The sequence below is a fragment of the Mobula hypostoma genome, chromosome 2 (genome assembly GCF_963921235.1).
Source record: "Mobula hypostoma chromosome 2, sMobHyp1.1, whole genome shotgun sequence".
NCBI classification, from domain to species: Eukaryota; Metazoa; Chordata; class Chondrichthyes; order Myliobatiformes; family Myliobatidae; genus Mobula; species Mobula hypostoma.
The window spans coordinates 42,038,938-42,060,164 of record NC_086098.1 but is presented as its reverse complement, the minus strand read 5'-3'; the positions used below and the strand labels follow the sequence as shown (position 1 = coordinate 42,060,164).

The 21,227-nt window shown below is 37.7% G+C and overlaps 1 protein-coding gene across 11 annotated transcripts in view; it reads right to left on the bottom strand.

Annotated features, from left to right (window-relative positions):
• Window positions 1–18,345, bottom strand: part of dnmt3ab (DNA (cytosine-5-)-methyltransferase 3 alpha b) — a 523,149-nt gene extending 504,804 nt beyond the window's left edge. For 8 of the 11 annotated variants that reach the window (XM_063036199.1, XM_063036207.1, XM_063036267.1 and 5 more), the window contains exons 1-2: window positions 18,206–18,345; window positions 15,604–15,742 (exon numbers count right to left, since the gene is read on the bottom strand). In XM_063036199.1, the coding sequence (XP_062892269.1) occupies window positions 15,604–15,663 (60 nt within the window). In that variant the 5' untranslated portion in view covers window positions 15,664–15,742; window positions 18,206–18,345. Of the gene's footprint in view, window positions 1–15,053; window positions 15,151–15,603; window positions 15,743–18,205 lie in introns of those variants that run through there. The other 3 variants (XM_063036293.1, XM_063036252.1, XM_063036284.1) reach the window with 3 other exon arrangements.
• Window positions 18,346–21,227: the final 2,882 nt, after the last annotated feature.

Sequence of the window (21,227 nt, the reverse complement as noted above, 5' to 3'; positions counted from 1 at the left end):
CTCCCTTCTTGATCTTGTCCCCGTTACACTGAAACCTATCCTGTTGACTACAATTTTGCCCTATCACCTGCCTGTCCTTCCTGACAATTTCACTACACTGCCTCTGCTTGTAGACCAACTGCCCATCCTCAGTCGTATCACTTAGCTTCCCATCGCCCTGCCAAATTAATTTAAACCCTCCCCAACAGTTCTAGTAAACGTGCCCACAAGGATATTGTGGGTTCAGATGTCACCTGCCCCTTTTATACAGGAGATCCCAATGATCCAGAAATCTGAAACTCTGCCCCCTCATAATCAATGCAATACCGCAACAGCTTATTTTTGTGAGCAATCAAAATCATTTTAGGTGCAGTTTTATATTCGTTTAATCATATAAAATATCATCAAGCCATTTAATTTGCTGAAGTGGTGAATACTTACAATAATTTTTCACTTTTGCTATTGGACACCTCATTGAGGGTCTAGTGTTAGGCTACATAATATACAGATGATGGGGAGCTAAGATCAGTTAGACTGCAGTAAGTGAACAATTTCCAGGACATGGAGTCAAGACGCAGTAATTTGTAGCAAGAAGCTTAACAAACAAATGCTAGCTTTCAGATCCTGGGAAGAACTAAGTTAAACAGTACAAAATGGCATGGAAATGGTTAATTTCAACATACTTCAAACATAAAGAGAAGGAAGCATGCATGGGATTGCATACCTTACAGTTGGGAGAAACAAAAATGTGATTAACAGAACAGAACTTGTTAAGGAAATATCTGTAACAGAAACATTAAAACTGGAGGCTAAAGATGACAGAGAATATGCACAACATACAACCTTAGTAACTTAAAGCACAAAAGAAGACATTCCAGTCCAAAATGTTTGTGCCAACACTCAAAAAAAAGTTATGTTTGATCCCACACCCATTCATTTTACAGCTCAGTAGTGCATAGCATCGAAACTTGCTCTCTGCCTATCACATACACACTGACCCCTAGGCACCATCTGCACTCGTCGTATTTTTCCTCTTGCACCCTCGTCAACTGCCACCCACTATGCCCCACCCCAACTCTCCTGTCACTCATCTACGCTACCGGTATTTTTTTTGGCAGTATCCAATTCACCTCATGACACGTGGGAAGAAATTGGAGCAGCTGATGGAAACCTATGGGATTACGGGGAGAATGTGCAAATTTTGCACAGAATGGAATCTGAGTTTCTTAAGTGGTGAGGCAGAAACTGTGCTGTCTTTCCATTTCCATGAGTGGAAACATAAAAGATACTTTCTATTCATGGAAACACTATGTAACCCCTAGCACTGTAGAGAAACACTAGATAAGCATGAAAAATAATGCACTTTTTTTTGACATGGAAATTCCACACATGATCAAAAAAGAATATCAAGGCAGGCTTTCAACTTAGCAGAAGGCATTAAACTAGCTTTGCATACAGGCCAACTATTGTAAACTCTGCTCAGTTTTAATTTGTAAACTAATGAATGAAAATGAAAGTTAACCTGTATTCTGATCTGCAAGTATTTTTAAGTAAAAGTCAGCTGTCTCAATTTTGAACATAAATGTACAAAAAAAGTACCATACCAAAGTTAATGAATGAGGAACTACTGGAAATTACCTGAACCTCATTGCCCTGCCCCAGGATTTATCAATCAAGGTTTTATCTTTTTCAAGCAGCCACAGAAATCAGAGCAAAATAAAGCATAGATTATTCATTCAAACCAATTGGCATGATCCCAAACCTGAGAAATTATTTTTCAGCCTCAGCCAATTGGACTGTAAACAATAAAACAGTATCTTGACAGTTACAGCTTTGCTGTATGGTTTGTCATGGTCAGAAGTTTGCACCAAGATGGAATTCTCTGGCAGATTCATATCAACTCATTTAATCGGGTTTCTTTTTTTCTTTGTAACAATAATGTTAGACTGACCTTAAAAGTTTTGTATGAATGGCGTTCAAGACACTGTTTACTTTGAAGAGTGGTTGCTGGCCACAGTAACTGATTGGTGTTATATTGGTATTGCTACACAAGTCTAACTGCAGAGTTTTACATCAAACTACTAGATTATATTTACCATAAAGATACTTTTGATTCTTCACAAAAAGTACTGGGGCATTATCATTAACAAAATATATTTCAATTTATTTATTTTTCACACTCTGGCCTCACCAGCAAATACAGTATTGATTACCCATTGCTAATTGGGCAGGAAAAGCTGGGGATGAATTACTTTCTTAAAACACTGCAGTCATTCTGGTAAAGGTACTCCCACAGAGCTGTTAGAATCTACAGTAGACCAGTACAGCGCAAGAATAAGCCCTTCAGCCCTTGATGTCTGTTCTGACCAACCATGATGCCAAATTAAACTCAACCTACTTGCCTGCAATAGTCCATATTGCTCCATTCTTCACGTTAATGTGCCTGTCTGAATGCCTCTGAAACACGTGTATCCACCATCACCCCGGCAGCACTTTCCAGACACCTACCACTCCCTGTATAAAAATCTGATACTTTCTCCCCTATTACATCAACGCTTTAATATTTGACATCCCTACCCTGAGAAAAACATTCCGCCAAGATTATTTAGAAAGCTTGCATAACCCTTTAAAAAAATGAATGCTCATTTCTTTCAGTAACTTAAAGTTTAATTATCCCAAATTCACTGGAAGTTATTTTAATTTGGCCAACCATGATTTTCTTTTGTAATTAAACAAAAACTTGGTAATCACCTCATCTTCTCTCAGCTCACATAAAACAAACTACAACTGGCCATATATAAGGTAACAGTGCAGCAGAAAATGCCCCCACCAGATTTCTACCAAAATTGCTCAGTTCCAATCTTTGCAGTAAGTTGCCGTATAGTCTTCTCAAAGCAAAAATGTAAATCTTAAACAAAGACAGGTAAAAACAAAAAATACTCAACAGATGAGGCAGCATTTGTGGTGGAAGAGTCCATTTCGGATCAATGACCTCTACTGACTCTAATGAACAATTTGAAATTGAAATAATTCGGCGGCAGAGATGATTTAGTTTGGCTAAGATGAAGCACCTATCCAGCTTGAAGACCCAAAATCTCTATTGGTTAATAGCGATCAGGAAACTTCAGTAGCGTTAAGATTAGATTAGATTAGATTCAACTTTATTGTCATTGTGCCGAGTACAGATACAAAGCCAATAAAATGCAGTTAGCATCTAACCAGAAATGCAAAGAATAGTGTTATTACAAAATAACTGCGAATAAAAAGTAAGTGCTATAGCACACAAATATAAAAGTACGGACACAGTACAATATGGGTGCAATACTGCTTAGCGCTGTGATGTGAGGTTCAGCAGGGTCACAGCCTCAGGGAAGAAGCTCTTCCTGTGCCTGCTGGTATGGGAGCGGAGGCTCCTGTAGTGCCTACCGGATGGGAGGAGAGTAAAAAGTCCACAGTTAGGAATGAGTTATCATCAGTGGATAGGGCAGGCACAAAAGTCAGCTGGGTAACAGCTTTCAGACAACAATATAATTCCCACAATTGTACAGTCATCTGCAAAGATGATAGATCAGAATCTGAAATCTATACCTCCTACCCTTATGTACGCATTGTATTAGAGATTGACTATACATCAATCCATCATGGACAAAATGGCATTTTATGTTCTCAGTGTCTCGTTACTTGGACTTGATGAATTTAAATGGTTTTAATTTACTCAAACTTAGGAATGATGGGTATGTAGATCTCTTAAGTTCAATAAAGCTGACACAAAGTAGACAAAGTATTTGTCAAATAATCAACAATAGAGAATCTTTAAAGTTGTTTTATTGTTATGTACTATTATTGTTTCAGATTGGATAGATGGGATTTTAATCAGCATTCCTCTACAGAATTTTCCATTAATAATGTCGCACACTGGTTCAGGTAATACCAGGGTAAATATACACAAGCATCAAAATAATAGAACAACAAAGAATATATTACACAGGTTTACAATTTGTTTTGTGGCACAAAATTACTGGGTACAATAAAACTTCAGCCATATTGGAGCTAATTTCTGTCCACAGCATCAAGGATTCCAAATATGGAGACTAACGGTTGCACCATGCCCAATTATAAATACATGCTAAGAGGGGATGAAACAAGGGTATTCCTTGCGCTCTGTGTGATTGCAATGCATGCATACTGTGTTGTCTCCTGAGTAAACCATATAGTTTCCTCTGTATTTTTGCCTTGGGTTTGCAAATACAGAAGACTGGATATATAATAAACACCAGAAATTCGGCAGATGCTGGGAATCCAAAGCAACACACACAAAATGCTGGAGGAACTCAGTAGGCCAGGCAGCATCTATGGAGAGGAATAAACACTTGACGTTTTGGGCCAAGACCCTTCTTCAGACTGGATACATTTCTCTTCAATAATTTCAGCTAAAATATACATTAAATTGTCAAAACTATAGCTGACAGTGCAAAGGGACATCTTTTATATGAAAGGATTTTTGAGCGTTCTTAATTTGTGTAACCTTTTAAAGCAAAATGGCTGTAGATGAAAGAAATAAAAGACCAAATTTGCTTTATTTTTAGGGTATGACAACTGGCCTTTCCAGGCAAATGAGTGGACACCACCCAATTCCTCCCATGTGACCTAACAACCTACTAATCCACCTGCCTTATGAAATGTGGGGCAAAACTGGATCACATCTGGAGGAAACCCACACGGTCACAGGGAGAATGTATGTACTCCCTTCAGACAACCACTGAGTTGAACCCCAGTTACTGGCACTGTAATGTTAAACTAGTGTGTAACCCCCAATTGTCAAGCTTTATTCATGAATCATAAAAAATGCTATACTTTCAACTTTACAAGTGAATAAGTTATGGAGTTGGAGTCTTAACCAAGAGAACTTAGCAAACCATCACTACTGCAAAGAGTGGTATAAGGGAGCTTTATGATCTAAAGACTGAATCAATTAGTAGTTAGCATTTTGCAGCTCAGCAGAACAAGGACGAGAGGAGAAAGAGGAAGTTCAAATACCTAGCAGAATCAGTGTAGTTCTCCTCAGGTGACATCCTACGTTGGTAGTGTATAGCTATAACAATACTTAAGCATGCCAGAGCATGTTACCGGAGATGACTCACACTCATCAGAGTCAAAGATTGATGCCAAAAAACAAATACTCAGTTGGCAGCACTTCACACAGGACATAGCAGTGCCAATGCAATGAAATCAGAAAGGATACAATGTGTAGATGCTATTAGGAAGTATATTTAGTACTACTGGCCAAGGACGAATTTTGAGGCATACACTTACTTACAGAGGCAACCATGGGAGGTGACAAACTGCACCCCACCAGAAAGGCAGACGGGATGCCAACTCTGCTCTCTTTGGACTCTCAGTGCTCCCACTGACTATTTTTTATGTTCCCAGTTCCTCTTCTAAAACCAGTTTTGAACTGGGATTGGGAAATGTTGGTGGGGCAGTGAAAATTAAGACATTTGGGGGCACGATGGGTAGACTATATGCTTATTTCTGTGAGTTAAGATTGATTAATATATAAATCTGCTATTATGAGCTCAAAATATTGCCTAAAATGATAGTAAAGATGCAATAATGAGGTGCAGACAGCAAAGAATAACCTTCCTTATTTGTTTAAGAACTCCATCATGCAAGAACAGCTACTAACTTAAATAGCCAAGAATAAAGCTGACTATCATCCATCACTGGCATCATCAAACATTAACTAAGCACCTACTTGAATTGTATTTCCATAAATGCAAAGGAATGACCAGTAGGATGTATATCAAGCCAACAGCACCTCTTTTAGCTTTTAAACTATCAGAGTACACTCTGACTTTAGACTAATAAATTGAATTATCTAGTTACTTTACATTACACCATATATGTAAGCTTATATTATATTACTAAACTTCACTTCAAACATTTGGAACTTTTTGTTAATTTAAGAAAGATGTCTTTAAGTCAAGCCACATGCACAAATCCAAGGCTGTTATAAGTTCAACCCAATTTTAAATGATGTCCACTCTAATTTTCCATTAGGTTTATCCATCTGTATACATTGGCATGTATACTGAAAGATAAACAATATGAGCAGCTATTCATTATATACACAACTTTGAAAACATCAGACTCAAGACATACACTTATAGATTTTGTAGGTCACAAATCATACCCCCACCTAAGACACATTCAAATGCACCATGGTATTTCTCTATATAATAGTGGGGATATTAATGAATACTACTTATCTATACCCGCCAAGATTATAAATCTCCTGAAGGAGGAACTATTTCCTCCTGCAAAATAGGTACAAGAGATTTGTAAAAGTATAAATACCAGTGATATGAATGAAGCAGAGGAAAGCATCAAATGTATGTACAGAAACATACACAAGATTGATAGAATCTATATCAATAGGATATGATCAAAATTACTATGTTTAAATAGCAAGGAAAAAAAACTTATATCATGCCTTCCATGGCAGATTATCCTCAAGTGGTTCACAACCCACGAATTACTGTATGTTTCTGACGAGGTTGCATTATCAAAGGACACTGATCCAGTTAACAAATTATTAAAAATTCATTCACATGCAAAACAGGTTGCACTATAAAAATGAAGTGTTCCAGCAAAATAAAACTACATATTACTTTTAAACCTACAATACTGGCACAGACAGAAGAATTTGTTGGCTGCAAGCCAAATATAGCACCCAAAACTATTAATAGGCAAATGGACTTTGAATTGTGAGCTTCTAGAGCATGCTATGCAAAATGTACAGACTTTAGACAGTATGTAAAACCAGAACTACAGTTTTATAATACAAGATATTTGGCCTAAAAATTGATAACGTTGCTTCATTCTGGCATTACTGGTATTCATGTAACAAGAATATGAGGTATAGTTTCAACCCATGATTATAATTCACCACAGGACGACTTTGTAGTCATTGATCTTTCAGCTTTTACCTTAATACCTACTTCTTTGTCTAAAGTATGGGGCACTTGACCCAATATGGTCGTGTGTCAATTTTTATTTGATAACCCATGAAGTAGTTTGGCTATGTATTTCATGTAACACAATTAGAAGAAATTAGTGTTTGATATAACAATTCCCTCGACTATCAGACATTAAAGTAATCACATTCTGAACTTGGAATTAGACTGTCAACAGCAGAATCATTTGTTGGGAACTGCAGTACATTTGCATGCACAAGAAGTATAAATCCTAGCAAACGGTGTACACCAATGGACTGAAAACTGAGCATTCATAAATCTATATCCATATAATGGAATAAATATGAATACAATATTGATCTAATCACAAACAAGAGAACATCTACAGATGCTGGAAATCTAAGCAACACACAAAGTTCTCGAGGAACTCAGCAGGTCAGGCAGCATCTATGGAAAAGAGTACTGTCGATGTTTCAGGCCGAGACCCTCCAGCATCTGCAGATTTTCTCTTGTTTGTGGTCCTGCTGAAGGGTCTCGCCCAAAACGTCGACTGTACTCTTTTCCATAGATACTGCCCAGCCTGCTGAGTTCCTCCAGCATTTTGTGTATGTTGCTTGATATAATATTGATGGGTATTTTAAAGTAAATAGGACATATAAAGACAAACAATCTTGTTTTCCTGAGTCTATCCCACTCATTCATTGTTTGCTCACATGTTCAACTCTCTCCTGTTCTTATCATTCAATGTTTAAGGTGATTGGCTAAATTACAGCATACTGTATATTGTTTTCAAAGTTACCTCAGAATAAAAATATAGATATACGGCTTTAAACTTTTAAGAAGAATGAATCCATTTGAATCTTCACTACTTGTCCTTCTCCATTTCAAACAGCACCATTTTTGATTAGTAGAATTTGAAAACTGGATAGAGTTTATCAACAGCAAGATCTAACATGCTCAGTGAATAATACATATACCCATCAATCAAATAAAGAAGTACTCTCAGCTGCCGGCACAAAACATACCAGGAGCTATAAACCATGATACTACTGTACCTATTCAGGTTAGAAGCTAGAGTGCACAGTAGCTAGAGACCACCACTGAGGTCTTGTCCCCAGGACAGTGAGCAGCTTACTGTACTACAAATCCCATTTCCAGAAAAGTGGGGGTATTTTCCAAAATGCAATAAAAACAAAAATCTGTGCTATGTTAATTCACGTGAACCTTTATTTAACTGACAAAAGTACAAAGAAAAGATTTTCAATAGTTTTACTGACCAACTTAATTGTATTTTGTAAACATACACAAATTTAGAATTTGATGGCTGCAACACACTCAACAAAAGTTGGGACAGAGGCATGTTTACCATTGTGTTACATCACCTTTCCTTTTAATAACACTTTTTAATCGTTTTGGAACTGAGGATACTAATTGTAGTAGATTTGCAATTGGAAATTTTGTCCATTCTTGCTTGATGTAAGACTTCAGCTGCTCAACAGTCCGTGGTCTCCGTTGTCTGATTCTCCTCTACATTTTCAATAGGAGATAGATCTGGACTGGCAGCAGGCCAGTCAAGCACACGCACTCTGTGTCTACAAAGCCACGCTATTGTAGCCCGTGCAGAATGTGGTCTGGCATTGTCCTGCTGAAATAAGCATGGACGTCCCGGGAAGAGACGTTGCCTTGATGGCAATATATGTCTCTCTAAAATCCCAATGGTACCTTCACATACGTGCAACTCACCCATGCCGTGGGCACTGATGCACCCCCATACCATCACAGATGCTGGCTTTTGCACCTTTCGCTGGTAACAATCTGGATGGTCGTTTTCATCTTTGGCACGGAGAACTCAACGCCCATTTTTTCCAAAAACTAGCTGAAATGTGGACTCATCTGACCACAGCACACGGTTCCACAGTCTTTGGTCCATCAGAGATAAGCTCGGGCCCAGAGAACTCACCGGCGTTTCTGCATAGAGTTGATGTATGGCTTCCTCTTTGCGTAGTACAGTTTCAAGTTGCATTTCTGGATGCAGCGACGGACTGTGTTGAGTGACAATGGTTTTCTGAAGTACTCCCGAGCCCAGGTGGCTATAATTGTCACAGTAGCATGACTTTTCTGTGCACTTTTCAATCTTATTTTAACTCTGTCCCAACTTTTGTTGAGTGTATTGCAGCCATCAAATTCTAAATTTGTGTATGTTTACAAAATACAATTAAGTTGGTCAGTAAAACTATTGAAAATCTTTTCTTTGTACTTTTGTCAGTTAAATAAAGGTTCACGTGAATTAACATATCACAGATTTTTGTTTTTATTGCATTTTGGAAAATATCCCAACTTTTCTGGAAATGGGGTTTGTATTTATCTGTCCTGCACTTTACTACATGAATTTTGTATTATATTTTGGTTTTTGTGTTGGATGTGATATATGTTGTGTGGGTGCACTATGGTCTGATTGTTTCATTTGGTTGTTTACTGTCTATGCACAGTCAGATGACAACAAAGTTGAACTTGACCTTGAATTATGGGCCCCTGAATCTTAATGAATTAAAGTTTCAGGCTTCTGCGGCAAGCACAGGCCTCCACTAGAAATGCCGCAGATATTCAAAACGCAAAATTCTATTAATCATTTCCTTGTAAATTCATTCATTCTTTCTTTCAATATTATATCCTAGGCTTGACAGAGAACCAAACACTGAAGGCAAAAAAAAAGTCCTTGAAAAAATATGAAGTCATTGGTTTGTCAACTGTATTACTGAGGCTTTGGTTATATTTATAGATTCCTTATTATTTTGTTAGAAACTTGTACATCCATTTTAGTTGCAGTTGATAAATCCATTTGTTAATTATGAATTTATCCCTAAGCGTGATTTTGAGCCAGTCAGGGACACATGATGTAAATAACCTCACAAAATTGAATGGTGCTAAAATACAACAAATAGTAGATCAAATGCCTTATTTGAGATATGGATACACGTTTTTGTAAGAATAAAACAAAAATGTTCAATTTTTTCACACTGATTTATAATAAGTCGAATTTAATAATTTTTGGTCCATATTTGCAACCTGTAGAATGAGTTTACACTTTACAACAAGTCTGGGATTTCTTTTGATTTTGTTGATTTTCTTTTTTTACTAATTTAAAAGGAATACTACACGATGCCTGGCCTTGGATAATTTTATTATTACTCACTCATATCTTAAAGGTACAGAATTTCAATGTAGACTTTTTAAAAAAAAAGTAAATTTATAGAGTTCTTCATTATAATAGCTGTAAGTTTGCAAGAAACTTGGAAAACCCTAATGAGTTTGGATAATGTTACTAAACAATTGTGGCACTAAAGTTTCAGTAATGGTAAATATTTCTTATGCTGATTAAATTGTAAACGTGCTTGTTTAGAATAGACCTATGGACTTACACTGAAACATTAAATGATAAGCACTAACAGAAGGGAGGTAAAAACATCATGGTAACTGTAATGGGACAGCATTTACATTGGTCATTTGAAATTAATTAAATATGCTAAATCAAATACATGTGATTCCAAACAGAATCTGTCGTGACTCTTATGTTGCAGCTAGGTTCTGTCTGATGAGATAAATTTACATGTGTGTTAATATACCAAATTGGCAAAGCTAGGCTCATTTACCCATTGGAGTAATCAGTAAGGCACAACACAAGTGAAAGAGTTACTGTGCATGCACTGGACCTAAAGGCTGAATTGAAAATTTGCAAGTTCTACAAACAGAAATACACGTACCCAGTCATTGTTGCTGACTGTAGTAAATAACTTAAAATTTTCCAAAACTTAGTTCATGCATGAATTCACTGTCTTTATAGGCTCCACACCAACCCTGAAAAGTTTTCAAGATATATGAAGATAATAAAGTCAAAATAACTGGTTTGATTGAAATTATTTGAAATGTTACAACATACATACGTAAAGAAGTGCAAGTAAGATTAAAATAACTTTCCAATTGACCATGAGGTGAATCCAGACAAAATCAAACATAACAATGAATATGATAGGACAATATCCTCTCAACCAGTGAAAACCTGTGTGATAGTGCAAGCAACTTTATTACATGTCCATGACCACTGCATCTGACAGCAACATTTTGAAGACATTTTTGATTTATTCCAATTGGGATAACAAAAAGATGTTTCCTTTTTCACAAAATGCACAAAGAAACTTCCCCAATTTGAATGAATAAATAAAATAAACTTTCATTCCAGAAGTCTTTTGCAGCCAATAACGTAATAATAGAATACAAATGAAAGCAAAGCCAAATAAAGCAAAATTCCACAAACAGCAAGAATTATAATGATCAGATGAAAATGATCAGATCCAATGTTTTTGTCATAGTGCATGAGAGATAAATGCTAGAAAACTCCCCAGCGCTTCCCCACTAGTTTAAACAGTCATGAATGCCATTGGCTAAGTAATTATTTCATTTATATTCTTCAATTCAATCTTGTACTTTAAGTTAGTGATCTAGAATTAATGACTGACAAGACATTTATAACCATCAAGGTTCCAACATTTGAGTATAGCTTTGTTTTAGGCGGTAGTTACAAAGTTTTCAAGAAACACCAATTGAACTGATCAATGAACTCCTTTTCTTGCTGGTTCTTTCGTAAAAATAAAATTAAAGTAATACACGTCAAAGTGGTCCAAGGGCAAGACATCAAGCTTAACATTAAACTTAGTTTTCAGCCAGATGCATTTAATACTAGCATGCTGGGTGTCAGGGAGATGTCGGCAACTGGCTGGGTAAGACAAACTACTAATTGGCACCACTGAAAAACTCTACTGCATGAAATATGTACGTATATACCTCTTTAAAGTGATTACCCTGCCAAAGGCCATTTTATAGTTGAATAACTAATCATGTTGCCTGAAAAAGTAAAATGTCCTATACCGTAATGTGGTTGTCATTTGCATGGTACAATTGTTTCATTCTATCTTTCTAGAACCACAAAGTGCTTCAATTTTCAGATTACATTCATCAAAATCCACATTGTTTCATAGTCATTAGTTACAACTTTCATTGTTTCTTTTATGTATCTCTTTGCACAAGTGTTGCTTCAATGCAAGGAAACAAAATCACAACTTAGTACTTAAGTGAACTTAAATTGTGGTAAAAAATTAGATCTTTTATTTAAAAGATGTGAAACGATAACTTTACATGAAGGCCTACCTCTAAATTGTTTTTATGAAACTTCAAAAAGACTAAGCTAAGAGAAACAAAGTTTTGAAAATTATGTCCTGGCACAATTTCTATCTATATTCAACTCACTGTTCCAAACAATGCTATTTTACTTCAGCAACATCATAAATCCATCAGTATCAATGAAACATTATTCTTACAGAAAATTAAACAACTCAGCTCAACACAAACAAAATGCTGGAGGAACTTAGCAGCAAACAATTCAGTTGCTAGGATTTACACAACATGAAGTACCAAGCACACTTGCAAGTTTCACTAAAGATCCTTGTTACAAGCGAGCACAAATTAATACAACGGTGCTATTAATTTCAAAATAACACCAAATTTATGCAAAATCAGTGCAGCAGATCTATGACTCTACACTTGCTGCTTGTTATGAACTTAGGTGCAGCTCCAAATACAAAACAAATCCAAACAAACATGGGATCTGTGTGACTTTAATGAAAACCCCATGTTACTATCAGCAAAATTAATCACAGTACTAGACAATCCAAACACCCTTATTGCATATACTGTATGCACAATGAAAAATGGACTATGTCAGCAAAAATTAAATACTAACATGTAACAAGAATTCTTAAAATTCTACAAAATTCTAAATTCAATTTGCAGTATCCATTTCACTGCACTGATAGGTTACGTCCAGTATAATTTCAATTACTTTTAAAATTATTTCCAAAATTTAACAGAAAACTTTAAAAGTATTCCTAATGGTATACAACCTCTGTTTTGTTATGGAAGGGCACTATAAGGAATGACATGTCACTGCCCTGATCATCTGCCTTTGTATCACAATGGCTGCATCTGTGTTGAATAACTTGCATATTAAATTATTTCCCAGAAGGGTTGATTCAGTGAAGGTGGGACAAAATAAAACAGCTTATTTTGACAGTTATCAGTCATTTCTAACACTTTTGATATAAAGAGCAACATTTTAATTCTATGTAATATGGGACTGTGATAAAGATGGGAACAGCAACAGCTGTGATTGTAATGTCACAATAGCAGCAGCAATTGAGCTAATGCACATGCATTTGTGTTGATAAGCATTGTGTGCAAGATAGATGATTCCTTTATGGTAAGCAGGATGACAACAACGAAGGGACATGATTGAAGGCATATATTTACAAAAAGAATTATAGTCCTACAAAATGCAGCAGAGCAAGTTCAAAGAGTCAGAGAGAAAGAGTGAGAAAGAGAGAGAGAAACAAGGGCAACCTGCAAAGGAGGCAGAAAGAGAAACATGGATGAACAGACAAAGGTCAGTCAGCAAATTGCAAAAAAAATCAAAGAAATTGAGACAACCAGACAAAGAAAAGAGATAGCTTGTTAATGTAGCGAGTGGAGCAACACCTCACTATGGATGGGGATTCATCCACTATTCAGTATTAAACTTACGGATTCCACAGAGGTGATAAAATTTGCACAATATCCTAGGAGTTTATACTCATAATTTCCTTTAAAACTTGTCAAAGAAAACTGGAGTTAAACATGTTATACCTTTACGGAGTAAAACTGAATAGATACTCTATAAATTAAATCACGGCAAGGAATTTCATATACTAGTTGTCATATATTTTAGTCTTAACCTTGAATAATGATTTCCACTTACAGTTAGACAAAAGGGTTAATTAAGCACAAAACAGATATGCTAGCAACTTCAAAAGGTATCCATTTCTTTTTCATAGCTGTAAATGATGTAATCATAACCAACAGGGAAGGGATATGATTGAACTTGTTTTTAAAAAACTTTATAAAGAGATTATTTAAAAATATATACATACCATTAAAGCTTGCCCAAGAAACATGCAGCTTTTGGACCAAGATGTGTGACAGAGAGGGAAGACTTACTCTGGGATCACAGTGAACTCACAGTGAGCTTCCAATTAAGTGCAGGATAAAAGAGATATAGAGCTGAAATAAGACACCTCTGGACACGGGAGGGAAAAATCAGGCAGTATGATAATCTATGTCAATCTTACTTACCTTCCAGTGGCTACATTTGGAATATCACCACCTAAAGTGATTATTTATGGTACAGACACATTTAAGAGAGATGGGAACTGACTGAAAATTTTAATTTTTAAACAATGATTCTCATTTGACAGCTTTGCTTTAAAGGGCATCAAGAATTTAATCATAACAAAGGCCTTGGACTATTAGCTATTCAAACCACAGTCAGGTGCTGTTGTTGAACTCAACGTTCTTATTTGCCGCAATGAACACCACCCGAAAGTGAAACTCACTTTAAGAAGTTTGAAAAGCTTGGTGTTTACTCACTGTTACATAAGCCAAATTTTTCTGTTGACTAATTGCAGAATAATTCTGGCACGGGTAAACCTAACTTTATGGGAACAGAAGTAACGCAAGACGTATCAATTTAGAGATGAATTAAAGTCCTCAACTAATCTGGGACAGTCTGATGTTTTTATTCTTGTTTTGAAGTTACGCTATGACTTTGGGAACTAGATTTATATACAGTAACAACAGTGGCAATTTTCGCCCCATATTGCTTACATTCTGAACTCAAGAGCAAGGGCGATTGCTAAGCATTCCACATCAAGCCCACTGCGCTTCCTTACAGTTTAATATTTCCAAAGCTAGATGTCTTGAGAGTGATTTAACAAACTACATTCAAGTAATCAATGGTTTCAAGGCCAGTCATCCGATGAAGTGGAAAGAAAGTTCGTTCTCTGTTTAGTACGAGCTGGCACATTACATCAGCACCACAACAAACCAGCTGATATAATGCAGTGGAGATGCCCATCAGCTTAACGGCCAAGTGTCTTTGGCGCTGTCACCAGGCTCCCACCTCCCTGCAGAAAGAAGGGGGGGGTGGCTGGTCCGTAAACTGGATGCACTAACCGCCCGGCCGAGGTCTCTTGATCTTGCGGAACTTGACCTTGATGCCAACTGAAGGGAGGGCGCACTGATGTGGAAATGATGCTCCTGGTGATCTGCGCGCCCGCCCTCACGCCGTGCGGAGGGCCGCCCGAGGGGGAGGGGCTGCCTAGACGGCCCTAGAGAGATGGAGCTACGGGGCCCTTCCGACCAACACCGCCCCCCCACCCCATGAGTGCAAAGAGTTCAAAGTTGGTGCTTACTATTTTTTCGCCTGCGCTATGCGACAATCCCAGAATGCAACGCCTGATAGGTCGACACCACTACTAACTAACCGGCCCCCCCCCCGGGAAAAAATATGTCCAAGGTGCACTCAGTAAGATCCCAACCCCGGGGCAGGGAAGGAGTTCAGACAGGCAGGGGAAGAAACGAGGGGATTTCGCCCGAACGTGGCCGAGCGTTGGCGAAGATCGGACCCGGTCCTGCCGACCTACACCAACCCGGTTACGGGAACAACAAAGAAATGCAAAGAATAAAGTGCAAAGTGCTAAAAATTTAAGGGGTAATTTCTTACCATCTGTGTCTCAACTCCTTCTTCCGGGGCAGGGTTTGTGTTGGTATTGGACGGCATCATGGGATCTGATTTTATAGATTGCTATATTTTAGATGTAATAAAGCGGAGGAGTGCCTTCTGTCCTTCAGCCTTCCCTTGTCTGCAAAAAAAAATTCAAAACAGAAAGAAAGCAAATGATGATTTTGGAACCGTCAAATCAGGGCTCGAGTGATTTCTTAATGTCTTCAGTTATTTTAGCAGCCGTGGCTCTTGCCACCTTAGCGAAAATGATAGCCGTTCCAGGCAGTGGCGCTCAGTTAGGAGATGGACAGTTGTTCCCAACCATTTTTTTCTAATAAGCATCGTACAGATCGTCAGTAAACGTCAGGCCGTCTACAGTTGGACAACCGGCCGGACATTATTGTCGTATCTGTCTCCCCTTGGAAAAAAAAGTCCGTAACAGATCACTATCACATTGAATGAGTTTCCCCCCTCTCCTCTCTTTCTCTCTCTGTTATAACATGGCGGTTTTGACATGGTGCCAAAATGCGCATTTTGTTGCTTTACTCGCTTTGACCAGAGGAGAGGGACCCTTTTCAAATACAATACATCTCCTTTTTTTATTTTATTAGCGGCGTTTCATTCTCACGTTCTGCTTGGTCAGCATTTTCCATTTTCCCCTCATCTTTGTCAAGCTTGTCAGCAACACTTCAAATCAGCACAGATTCCCTGCTTTCTGCACCTCACTGGCAAGAATCTCCCGTCCAACATTTTTATGTATCTCTCTCACTCGATCGGAAACTAGTCGTAGTATGTGGGGACAATTGAAATATATAACAAAGTCGAATGATACTCCTGGATCCCCTTGAAATATCCGGTGCTCCTGTCGTATTACATGTTACGTATTACATTACTGGATTAAGTGTTTTCCAAAAACGATTCGGCTTTTTTAGTTGATCCTTGCGATTCAAAAGAACAGCCCGAATAAAAACTGTCTGGCCACAGCTGTGGGTTGGCAAAGTAAAATAATATGATTGTAATTGAAATAGAAACCAACATTTCTCAACGTGTAAATAAATACAGCCCCATAGTTAACACAGAGAACAAAAATAAGAATACAAGCTGTTTCCTCGAAACATCGGGTTGTGATCTGATTAATAATTAGAGCTTTGGTCTGTGTTTTGACTCAGAAACGGTGACCTCAGCGAGTCTGACTGTACTATAACTGATTACTGTGTATCAGTGTTACAATAATAGAAACGTTGGAGGATGAGGGAAAAATAACGCCCCGTCAAAATAATGGACTGAGCACCTGTTGCTATGGAAAATCCTTGATGCATTTGCCATGTGTGATGTTGTACTTGGCAGTGAGAAAGATTTTCTGGAGCCTTCCATTGCTTTTTTCCCCGTCCTTTATCTAGAATCATTGGGAATAGCTCGCTAACATGGCGTCTGCTGACTTTAAACTTCAGGTTAACCTTCATAGACGGTTTCAGTGGGGGAAAAACGGCATAAGGGTTCATTTAAATCATGACATTCCCAAAATTATTCAGATGACCCTTTTATGCAGGTCATTTGCAGTAAACTGCATCAAACAGACCAATCTCCGTGTTAACGGGGCAAAGTATATACATATATATTATATATAAACGACACACAATTGCAAGAAAAACATCCACTTTCACAAAAATGTACTAACTTTTAAACTAAATGTAAGGAAAAATCCCAGAATCGTAACGCCCACAAAAACGGGATACACCGAAGATCTTCGGGCTTGATTATGTAATGTACGTAGCAACTGCTGCACTTTGTTGCTGATCAAAGTGACATTATGGAAACAAAATATAAAACACACACTGACATGTTTAGCGGGGACAGATATCTGTATGTGAATATGCATATAAGTATATAACGTCTATAATTTTTTATCAGCAACCATTACCCCTTCCCACACCCCCCGCCCCGACACACACCCAGCACCACCACCCAGGTTTGCGTGCAGGTGGGGCAAGGTACGTCCATCGTGATTCCTCTCGCGCAACAATAATCCTCGGAGATCGTTATTATTGCTGGGAAATAAAACACAATTCTGCAATGGGCTGCGCTGCTGGAGAATCTGATGCCATTTTGATCAGCCAGTGCTGTTAGAAAGCGAGCAGTGGATGTGCCAGAGACTGACCATAGTAGTGGAGTTTTGGAAGATAGCCAAGCTTCAGATGATAAACTGGCTTTAGCTGCAGAGAATACTAACACGTACCAAGGCTTAGCTACATTTTTGTTCGATGCAAGCCTTTAAAAACAAAATCACACGCACGGACTCGACCAGATTACACTGAACGAGTATTTTAGATCTCGGACACCTCCTCCGTTTCATCGGGGAACGCAGTTCCTCCCGATCCAAACCTCCCAAGTTCACGGTGAAAGTGAACAATCGTTAAAATATACGGGAGGGCACATCTGCAAAGAGCCTCTGATGGAACCTCTACCCCCACCCAACCCCCATTAAAAGGAAAAACATCACCATCTTTTACTGCTTCTTGGTTTGCAATCGCCTCGAAAAGTTGAAGATCGGAAAATATATTGATTAGCTGATGAGTTTAATAGTGATCGGAGTGTAAATTACCCGTTGCCAATCCAGGCCTGGACCTTTTCCCTCGGCTGCTTCTTCCAGCGTCCTCCCCAGCCGGCGCGGCCTCCTTGAGGTCCCCTGCACTTACTGCAGAGTCCTACCGGGTAGAGCCCGGCTTCCGCGCAGTCCTAAAGCCCGACCTACTCAACGCAGCTCTCTCACTTTTCCATCCCTTGACCTCGAGATCAGTAAACAAATACCCCAACCTTGGCAATATCACCTGCTAAAATTAATAAAAATTCATTAACTACCATGTGTCCGGCTTACCCCCATATTATTTTAAATTAATGGTATCTTCTGAATATCCCACCTCCTTCTCGATTTATTTGATCATACCACGGACCAATTAAAACTTTTAAAATTCTAATTTCCATTCTGTCTCCACGGACAAAGTAAGTTGAAGTCAAGAACTAAATTTCAATGCAATAAAACCTCTATCATAGATTCGTGAAGGTCAACAAATAAAATTCTGCTTATCGATACAGTTAGTATGTTCAAGTCTGACACTAAGATCGCACAGTGGAGCTCTAGCTGGAGTCAGAAGATTGATTCGGAATTTATAAAACACTGTTTAAACTTCTTTTGTCATTAAAAAGTAATTTATTCTCTCCAACCAAGTGCCAAATCTCCAAACTGGTTTTGTTTTCTTAACTTAACCTTAAACAGAATTTTGCTGCTGCTGCCTTCAGGAAGGCCGTATTTCAAAACGAACTAGATAAAAAAAATCAGAGGGTCATGTTTTACGATACCATTCGGCGTATTATTACTAAGGTTCTTCTTTGGCACACTAACCAATCTAATTGTTACATATATGTGGGAATTGGAATGTAAATCCCAAATATATTTCATAATAATGTGTATTTCCTGTTTAATTAAATCAATGCTATATGTTGATAAAATAAGCTATTACACTTACCACATGATTTCAAACTAAAATATTAAGTACTGCTGTCAAGATATGGCTAATTAGTTTAAAAGCAGAATATAGATTAGTTACATTATATTATATAATGGTAATTTGATAGTATTTATTGATCTTTGTATTGGCTAGTATTTGACGGTAAAATATTCATAGTCAATTGGCTTTCGGGTCTTTTTGTAATAACCACCACGTTTTGCATTTAAACTTAAATCTGAGTTAACCAGTTAATCTGCTAAACAAGGGCATATGGGGTTTGGGTTGGAATCATTTCTCCCAGGATTATGTATTTAAAAAAGTCTCAAATGAACTGATCATTCTTAAAAAATTCCGTCAAGTTCCTGGTGCCCGCAAAAGGAAATTAAGAAGTCTTTATATCAGTTATCCATGAGATACGTAATTTGTTTTTCATCTTGAAAGAAAACGAGAGGGGCAATAGACCTGCTCTAAATGTCGTCACTAAATCCAAAGGTTACCCTTGCACAAGTGCCTGTGAAGAGCAAGATTATCATTCTGAAAGGATATAATTCCGGATTATTTTCTGTTCAACATTTTAACCGTTGGTCTTACTTACGGGTAAAATATCAGGCACCATAACAAAGGAGACTCACTCCTTTGATTGCAACATGAAGAAAACATTTCCAAGTTCGAAGTTGTCGAACATGGAAACTTATCGTCTGCGAATTTTAGTTTGGATACCCATATGGCAAAGGAGTGAGTTTCAGTGATTACAATATTGAAGTCCATACTTCATTCAAGTAACGTTTATTCAAATCATATCTCAGTTTAAGTATCAAATAAAATCATGGTTATTAGGATGTGTAATTGCACCTCCTTCGTTGTTATGTTTATTGTTTTTTTAAATAACCTTTAGTAGAAATTCTATCTATAGGAAATCTACACAAATCAGATAAAAATAACATACATGTCCATCATAGCTTAACAATGCATGTTCAACAATGGCGAATTTTACAACTGTTGCATACGTGTTCTTAGGCCTGTCACCGGGGTGTTCCTTTTTTTTACACCGCCGGTCTCAAACCTTTCAAGGTAACTGTCTTACCATTTCTCAGAGATAACTGACGTAAAAATCTGCATCTTCCCTTCCATGGTATCAAGAAGCAATTCATGAATTTCTTTACATCTGCACTTTTGACGATGGCACCAATGGCAATGTCGGTTCACAGTATTTACGCAAGCTTACAACAGCTATAAGCCATGGTGGGACTTCAACCTACGAAATCACTCCAAAACATATATGTGCAGGTGATAAAAGATAATGATTCACATATTTTAATTACAACATTACAAACTTGTTTATTTGCCTCTTGACACCAGTGAAAAGCTACCAGTATTTTTAACGTTGTAAGAAATCTCCTGTTCCACCGTGTTTGGAAAAGCAACAAATACCGTACGTTCATAAAACATGTGCGCTTGATTAAACGTTTGAGTTTTTTGGTACTTAACAAGATGGTCAAAACACAATTAATTACGTTTAGATTTGCCTTTTTTATTTGAATAAACTAACTTCACCGCTTTACATTTCGGCTGGGCTTCAAAAAAGTTGTTCAAAATCAGCGTTGCACATAGCAAATGCTTATTTTGGGAACTACACATCTTGTGATTTGGTAATTTCCACCTCTACATTCTCGCCATTTGTAATCAATACTACATAAATATAGATTAGAGTGCGATCAATCCTAACTGTCCGCAAATAAAGCGAAACCCTTTCACAACTGTGACCTCCAGATGTGATCTGTGACGATTTTGATTACAATTTTTATTGAAGTTAGGGGGCGCTAAAGTACTTGACGCGGGCGCTAAGGGACGTTTATCCATACCCAGCAGGGCACCCCGGAATGGTCCCTGAAATTAGATCATGTATTTTATAGGAGCTTACTTGAATGGTCACAATTTGGAAACAACTTCCTGCAAAATATTATTTGCATCCATTTATTGGTATCCCTGATTTATTCGTTGCCATTCCTTTGCAAAATTGCGCTTGAAATCCTGATGAAGGGTCTCCGCCCGAAACGTTCATTTCCCTCCATAGACGCTGCCTGACCTGCTGAGTTCCTCCAGCATTTTTGTGTTCGT